This window comes from Branchiostoma belcheri, unplaced genomic scaffold (genome assembly GCF_001625305.1).
Source record: "Branchiostoma belcheri isolate BF01 breed outbred unplaced genomic scaffold, Haploidv18h27 scaffold5, whole genome shotgun sequence".
In the NCBI taxonomy this organism is placed as follows: domain Eukaryota; kingdom Metazoa; phylum Chordata; class Leptocardii; order Amphioxiformes; family Branchiostomatidae; genus Branchiostoma; species Branchiostoma belcheri.
In genome coordinates this window covers 4,595,723-4,604,317 of record NW_017804131.1, presented here as the reverse complement: position 1 = coordinate 4,604,317, position 8,595 = coordinate 4,595,723, and the positions used below count along the sequence as shown (strand labels likewise).

General features: G+C 43.4%; 2 protein-coding genes across 2 annotated transcripts in view; one reads left to right on the top strand and one right to left on the bottom strand.

Annotated features, from left to right (window-relative positions):
* Positions 1 to 5,791, bottom strand: part of LOC109479858 (UPF0415 protein C7orf25-like) — a 6,984-nt gene extending 1,193 nt beyond the window's left edge. Inside the window, exons 1-5 of the mRNA XM_019781893.1 lie at positions 5,293 to 5,791; positions 2,710 to 2,953; positions 2,206 to 2,343; positions 1,539 to 1,874; positions 937 to 1,121 (exon numbers count right to left, since the gene is read on the bottom strand). Of these exons, the coding sequence (XP_019637452.1) occupies positions 937 to 1,121; positions 1,539 to 1,874; positions 2,206 to 2,343; positions 2,710 to 2,953; positions 5,293 to 5,427 (1,038 nt within the window). The 5' untranslated portion in view covers positions 5,428 to 5,791. The remainder of the gene's footprint in view (positions 1 to 936; positions 1,122 to 1,538; positions 1,875 to 2,205; positions 2,344 to 2,709; positions 2,954 to 5,292) is intronic.
* A 1,149-nt stretch (positions 5,792 to 6,940) lies between these two features.
* Positions 6,941 to 8,458, top strand: LOC109479887 (peptidoglycan-recognition protein SC2-like). Its single transcript, XM_019781935.1, has 2 exons — positions 6,941 to 7,301; positions 7,575 to 8,458. The coding sequence occupies exons 1-2, from the start codon at positions 6,955 to 6,957 to the stop codon at positions 7,855 to 7,857; spliced, it is 630 nt and encodes a 209-aa protein (XP_019637494.1). The 5' UTR covers positions 6,941 to 6,954; the 3' UTR covers positions 7,858 to 8,458.
* The last annotated feature ends 137 nt before the right edge of the window (positions 8,459 to 8,595 follow it).

Sequence of the window (8,595 nt, the reverse complement as noted above, 5' to 3'; positions counted from 1 at the left end):
TACTCTGTACGTAAGATAACGTTATCCACACATGTATTTAGCTTTGTTAGATCGTTAGTTAAGTTGTAGGAGACCATACAAAGTCTCTGTACTTTTTTGTTGTGTCAATAAAAAATCTCATGTTCTGCATGACCTTTTTCGTTTCGCGTAATCAGGCCCGCCAAAGTTTATAGTCTTTGTATTCCGTAGGCAGCAGCCACAAATCATCGTCATTCGTAGTACATATAGAATACAACACGGGGTATTCCGTATCGCCCGAGGTATCGGCCCGACTCGCGGGAGGGCCGGGACCGAGGGCGATGCGGAATACACCGTGTTGTATTTTATTTATGTCATACCCACCCAGGAAAACACGCCTTTCAATACAAGATGAGCCAAAAGTTGGTGCCACTGAACCCTAAAATGCAACAACATCAATTCCAACGTCCGGATATGTATTCGAATTTTCGAAAGGGGCACAAGCGGGTAGGGCGAAACGCGTTCGAATCGTTTTATGGAAGCCATGGAAGCGTTCGATAACGGGTCCGGACCGGGCCGTACCGTAAAGTACGGCCCGGTCCGGAACCCGTTATCGAACGTTATCGCGGCCCGGGTATGATATAAATAATCATATGTAGCTCCAAGTTTGCACAAGATAGTTTGAGTAGTAATGGTTTATTGATAAAAACACGATACAAATTGGCCTTGCAGTATACACTGAATTGCGCCAAATTTTACATTCCACATCATACTCAGTAAAACTAACACCGTAGGCTAATATAATACATATACAAGTATATGTATATAACTCTTCTATATTACAAGCTGATTGTTTTCCAGTGACAATCATGCTTACTGTTCAAGCAACATACACCAAGTAAGATTCCATGCAGACACATTCCTTGACATTTACCCATCATACTTGACTATGACCTCTACTTGTTCAATGTCACTGACCTTTGCCCTCTCCTTGACCCGACCACTCAGCTCCAGCCTCTCCGCCCTATCCGAGGGCTGGTCTGCAACAACCTTGACCTTCTGGAGAAGCTCTTTTGCCCTATCTTTTTCCTCCACCCCTCCCACTGTGGACAGGATGGCATGAAAGTCCCGGACTGCTGACTCACACGCAATTAGTTCTCTTCCTGTGGAAAGAAACATCTTCGTTGTCAAAAGTACTTTAATATGAAAAACTTTTCATTGAACTTTTTTTTGATTTCCTAGAACTGATATTGAGTTGAACTGTACTAAGCAAATTAATTAACAGTAATCATGAACTCACTTGACAACCATATCCCCCCAAATTATACTTGTACTCATAAGCCTTCTCTAGTATCTAGCGTTACATGTTCACGTATCTTTTCTCACATGTTCTCACCACTTTTTCTTCAGTTTAATGTCATATCTTTATTACGTATACACTGACTGACAAAACATTATACTGTATCTAGCAATATTTGTAAACTAATGGGCTTCTCTCATATCAATTGCTTCCTCTTTCTCATGCTCAAATGCTTCCTAGTTCGTGCTTTGACATAAAACTGCTATAAGTTTGATGATACCTTTTATATATTTGTTAAGCTCTAATAATAACGGTCTCTCCCTCTCCCACTCGGCTTGTTGGTTTAAGATGGGCTCCTGAAATCTGAACCTGCTCCTCCCGTTAGTGAGTGCAGACACCATGGCCAGCAGGGTTGTTACATCTAAGTTCAGGCACTGACATTCTGTCCGCGGGGGTGGCAGGGTGTGGGGCGGTCCAGAGGAGGAGGAGGAGGATACAGAGGAGTGACAGCTGTTCTCTTCTTCATCATCATCGTCACTATCTTCATCTTCCACCGTCTCAGCTTCAACAGCAATTATGTCCCCTTTTACTTGCACTCCTAATTCAAGTAGTTTTTCTGTGAAAAAAAATACATCTTGTACATACAATGAAAATACATGTGTATAACATTTCTTTCAATATACATGTATTTCTTCATATTTTGGCATTGCTGGTAGAATAGACAATGCCAGAATAATGATAAATGCATGATTTTAAGGACTATACCAGCAATAAGATTATCTACATGTAGATATTTCAAATACTAAGACGTTGGTTTCTGAGTTTGAAACTTTTTCCACATTTTAATTGACAATCTTTTCATCCAAAATGCCTGTGCACAGACTCCTTTTTAGGTGAACAACATTAAAGCAGACTCTCTGAAGTTTTGTTATATTTGAATATCTCACCTGCTATTGGCTGGGTTATGCCATTGAAGAATGAAAAGATGACCTGAGGGATAGAAAACTTGAGAGGATTGTCAGCAGCAGCTGCAATGTAGTCCTCAGCCTGGTCTACTACACTCTTCTCCCCATACTGGCCCTCTCCTGGTAGGGAAGGAACATCATATACTGTCATGTCTTTTATTGTACATTGCAGGTATTATTTAGAAAGTAAAGAATTGTAAGCATTGGTTGTGAAAAAAACATACCTTATTGAAGGGAATTTAATCACAACCACACCATAAATGCATTCTATCATATGACAATGCAAAACTTAGATATTTTTTTTTGCAAGGAAAGGATTGACAACGGTATAAAAAGCTCAGAACTATGACACCATACTAGCTATAACCTGAGGCATGGAATGAGATTGATAATTAGTACAGGTTTATACAATGCTTTGATCTACCTTTAGCTTTAAGTTGAAGCAGTTGTCCATCTTTGATTTCAATATCTAAGTGACAGACTCACCTAGCCAGATGACATGCATTGCTTGTGCCTTCCTGGCAATGACCTTCACCCATGTCAGGCCGTGATTGGCTGCTACATCTACAGTCAGAGTCACCCTGTTCCCTGATTGGTCGGTGAAGTGGAAGGGGTGGAGCAAGCTGCTGATGGCTGGGAGGGACTCTGCTGTGGTGATGATGGCTCGCAGGTGGGTCAGGTTAGAACTCCGCAGATGGTTCTCCTTCAGCTCCATGGAGCTCTTCTGCAGCTACTCACAAACACAGGGAAGATTTCATGTCAGGATGTCTTCTCAGCAATAATAGAGTCTGTGCTGACTTGCAATGCTGTTATGGTTGCTGAATGTGTGCCTTTATTTGATAAATCATTGACAGTCAAGGGGACAGATCCCTCATCATGGAATGAATCACAGAAAATGAGCATTCTTATGTCATTTCCTGACAACAGTCGAGTATTAACTTTTGCACAACATTAGATAATATAAAAAATATGCATATTCATTAATAATTTGAACATATTTTGAGGGGGTATAATAGCAGAGACTGACTGGTGTGCTGTGTCATATACTGATATAGCAATTACCAGTTATGCATTTCATATGGTTACCTAGCCGTGGCGACTATTGATTCGGGCTTACATTGCATTACCCTCAGCAATAGTCGTGGAAAGATCCATTGGCAGAACTGCCGCACATTTCCCGTTGGCTGCTCGATGCTCCGTTTTTGACCCGGTTTTTTGCTGTCCCGAGCTTCCCTACAATATAACTCCACAATTGGCCGGGTTGCCGATGTTTAGATCAGCCTAAATATTCCACAGCGCGACAGAAAAGTAGTAAAATAGCTAGTCGGCACAAGCTGGCGCCATCTTGGATATAGTCGGGAATGTCCGCTACCGCCGTCGGGAACGCTCGGTAGCCTTTCCGGTTATAATCGGAGAGCTTTCGGTCGGGCTTCGGTAATCGTGACGCTACCGAGCGTTCCCGACGGCGGTAGCGGACATTCCCGACTATATCCAAGATGGCGCCAGCTTGTGCCGACTAGCTATTTTACTTCTTCTTCTTCTTCTTGAGTACTCTCTAACCACCCCTACTGGGGTATCACTGAGAGGGGGGGGGGTGCGACGGACTATGGCTGCGCGGCCAGAAGCCCGGCCTTGAAGGCCTCCACTGTCTGGGCTTTTACAAGTTGGCCCGGTAACTTGTTCCACTCATTTATCGTTCTTGGAAAAAAAGAAAATCTAAAACAGTCTGTTTTGGCAGGTATTGCTTGATACTTATATTCATGACTTCCTCTGGTACGCCTATGGGCAGGTTTGAGGTATTGTTCCATTTGAATATTAATATGTCCATGAGCAATTTTATATAAAGATATCAAGCAAGCGGTTCTCCTTCTGTCAACAAGTAACGGCCACTGGAGGCGCTTTAGCATGTCAGAAACACTGCTGGTATAGTCATAATCACTAACAGCCATTCGCGCCGCCCTTCGTTGGACTCGCTCCAACGCCTGGGAACCACCGATGGTGTGGGGATCCCATACAGTCGCACAGTACTCCAGGTGTGGGCGTACAAGTGTTCTGTAGCATGTAGATTTGACACGAAGAGGACAGTGCGAAAGGTTACGGCGGATGACTGCCAGTATCCTATTAGCTCTACCAGTGACATAATTTATATGTGTGTCCCATTTCATATCCTGTGATAGTTGGACTCCAAGATATGGATGGGTTTTAACACTAGTAAGATTTTCTGAACATAATCGGTATTGTGTAATAATCGGGTTACGCTTACGAGTAATATGAAGTGTGTGGCACTTTGAGGGGTTGAAGGACATTTGCCATGTGTCCTGCCACCGGGTCAGTGCATCGAGATCTTTTTGTAGATCAAGAGCATCTGAGGGTTTTTCAATAACCCGGTACAACAGGCAGTCATCGGCAAACAAACGCACACTAGAGGTCACAACACTCGGAAGATCATTGATATAAAGGAGAAACAAAAGCGGACCCAAAACAGTGCCTTGCGGTACTCCAGACACTACCTTGGCGGGCTTAGAGGCCACACCATCAAGGACAACTGATTGGGTTCTTTGAGTGAGAAAAGCTTGCAGCCATGTTAGTAATTTGCCAGAAATGCCATAGTGCTGGAGCTTATTCAGTAAGCGACTGTGGGGGACCTTATCAAAAGCTTTACTGAAATCCAGCACAATGTAGCCTTTCCGGTCATATTTTACTACTTTTCTGTCGCGCTGTGGAATATTTAGGCTGATCTAAACATCGGCAACCCGGCCAATTGTGGAGTTATATTGTAGGGAAGCTCGGGACAGCAAAAAACCGGGTCAAAAACGGAGCATCGAGCAGCCAACGGGAAATGTGCAGTTCTGCCAATGGATCTTTCCACGACTATTGCTGAGGGTAATGCAATGTAAGCCCGAATCAATAGTCGCCACGGCTAATGGTTACCTACACTTAACCAGATCTGCCTGTGACTTTACCGTTATGATGATGAAATATGATGCAAGAGACGACACTCATATGCATGTTTAGCAATGCATTGAAATAAGTGCATTTCTGTGGCAAGTAACTACGACTTCATCTTACCTTTTGTAGGTAAGCTAGTTCTGCCTTGATCCTCCTCTGCAGCTTGACGCACCCCTCCACTTGTAGCTCTTTCGCTCTGTCCATCAGAGCCTTGGCGTCTGCGATCATGTCTTCAACTTTCGCCTCTAACGACATCTTAACAATATTTTGGAGCTTATAAATAAATAGAATATTTAACAAGTTAGCTAAGGCTTGCGTGCAACATTTGTCGAACTTCGTGTCTGTCGACTGCAACGATTTTCCCTGCAGGGTAAAAGTTGCCGGTAGTTCAGGGTGGGAGGGGGGCACCTGACAGCTGGTCTACGTCAGCTGATCGCCATCAGAACACCGGTAGCTCAAGCCGCTTCAGGAAGGACGTCCTAAGCTCTCACGAACTCCCGACACGTCCACGTCCCGAAGACATACAAGAGGGCGAGTACAGAGGGCTTGGTTTGAGGTAGATGACTTGAACTCCGCTAGAAACGTTTCATAACAACTTTCTGTACAGTTATATAGTGTGATAATGAGCGACACATTCGCAGGCTGCCGATTCGAGTAATCAGCTAATGTCCAAGCAGATGTGTGTTAGACACGGCTCAGTCTCCGCGTTTTACTTCCTAGAATGGGAAATATATCTTACGCTGGTACTTCATTGATAATGTTGGCAAAAAAGAATGAGATTTTTTAAGAAAACGAATAAATTTTTTTCGCAATAGGCCCCAGGTACTGAATCACCGAATTCGGGTGATTCATCTAACACTATTAAAAAATATAATCTTCTTCATCTTTTCAAAAATTGCCAGTATGCGCCAACTTTAGACATCCCAGCACACAGAACACGACAGGAAGTCCCACAGTAAAGGTCTGATCAGTACTGACGACCTGGTACACTACCGGAAGTTGAAAATTCGAGTTCAACTTCAGTTCAAACTACTGACTAGTTTAGTTAATAACAGTTATGCCTGTTGTATCATTTTGTGACAATGTAGTATTCAGGCAATGGAACCAACTCATAGCTGCCTCGGCCCTGGAAAATATCAAAATTCGTATGCGGTTCAGCATTGAACGACTTTTTAGTATAACTACTTCTGACAACTTGTCTGCATTTTGAGGCTGGCAAAGTCCAAAGTCCAAGACTTGACGTAGATATTCTATGTGTACGTGAGCAAGTCCGTACCTCCCGGCGTGAGTAAACACCGGAAACGGCTGAAGGATATAAAAGTCAGCCAACTTTATCGGCGGTACTTCTGACTTGAATCTTCTCGAGCTAAGGTAAGTTGTACTTCTCGTATGTCTTGTTTTTCACCTACATTGTACCTGTACAGTGTTGTTTTCAGTTAAAAAGCCAGCCGGCATACTCATTCTAAATCTGAGACGAAATGCGTATCTTGACTGCCTGTCCAATGACTTTCAGACAAAGAAGTTTGATATAACTGTACGAGTTTTTCAAGAAGCTATTTAACGTTGATGAAGAATATTTTATCATCTTCTTATCTGTCTTATCCTTCAAATATCATAGTTCTATCATTCAGTACCATTCATATCTAGGTACATGTATATCGCAAATTTCAACATCACTGTATTAAAACTGAGTAGAGTTTATAGTCATTCTCAACGTACGTTTCTTAATGTATTTATTAATTCTCATGTATTTCCCAGCGCCAGGTGTCCTGTATACATCACATGACGATGAAGTTCCTCTGCCTGGTTCTCTTGCTTGTCCCCGCCTGTGTTTTGTGTGAGTCGGCCTGTGACCGGCTGAACCTGGTCAGCAGGGATGACTGGGGCGCAAAGCCGCCCCGGGCCCGCACGCCGCTCAGCCACCCCGTCGGTAAGCTTGTGATCCACCACAGCGACGGCTACTGGAGACACCTGTCCAACTGGGGCGGCTACACCGACCAGGAGGAGTACATGGCTAGGGTCAGGGAAATCCAGGAGGACCACATGGAACAAGGCTGGGACGACATCGGCTACAACTTTCTCATTGACGGGTTCGGAAACGTGTACGTCGGACGAGGATGGGACAATGTGTGAGTTTTCTTTCGTTTCCCTCTTCTGAAGTTCAACATTAGCCTGGGTACCATCCGGATTTTTGCTACGCCACGCGTGATTTTTTCCAGCGTTGCGTAGCGAAAATCCGGATGGTACCCAGGCTACTTCAACATTGGATGACAGTATTCACTACTACTATGATATTGGATATTTTTAAACTAATATAAACAGTTTAAACACATGTTTGTCATTCATTTAACGTGTAACGTGTAAAATTACACAATCATGAAATTACGTTTTCCCATATGTAGGGGAGCCCATGCACCCTGTTGTAACTCCGATTCCATCGGCATCAACTTCCTCGGGTACTTCGAAGACGAGCTGCCGACCAGAGAAGCCCTGAAGGCCGGGAAGGACCTGATCGCCTGCTGGAATGACCTGGAGATCGGGCCCCACTGGGACTTTGGAGTGCGCTGTCACTCAGATGTCGGGGCGGCCAGTGGGGAAACAGTCTGTCCAGGTGCAGCTCTATGCGACTACGCTAAGAGGCACTTCCCCTTCCCGTATGATGTAGACGTCATGCATGGTAGATAAAGTGGAATACTACTACACATACAGTGTAAGATGTAACTGAATTATATATTCTTGTTCGTCTGAGACGAAGTCTGATATGCTCCGTATCCACGATTATGATTATTAAGTGCGTGAACCATAATACATGTATCAGCCATATGGGGGAGTGACTGCTTCATTGTGAAGTCTGTTCTCATTTTGCAGAATATAGTATTACATTGTACATGATTTTCGGTATCGTTTGTTAGTGCCTTTTCCGCCTCATATGAATTATGATCCAGTCGGATGTGTCATACTGACAAAGAGACTAGGCAACCGTATTTCTGGGACACGAGTGACTAACCAACCTTCATGCCAATGGTTTATAATAACACACGGCGCGGAAATGCTGAAAGTTTCTATTCGCTATACTTTTCCTGTCTCCTTATGTAGTCCACATTCCGACCTATTAAACTATCCACCGGTACCTCTGATGTAGAAGGAATGTTAGCTATAGAATGATATCGCATTTCTTTTAAGAACTAAAGTTGATGGGGTGACTAATATCGTTATTTGTGCGTCACTTGAGTTCCATGAGGTCCTTCCGGACTTTTTTTCAAAATCAATAAAGACTCTGGTATCTAAAGTTAAAACTACGTCTTTTTTATTACTTTGTGTTCTCCTATACCGGTTATTTTCAGTATATGGTATGACATACTAGTATGTTGCCCAAACGGATGGCAAACACCTGTCAACGATACAACGATAGTCATTTCTGGA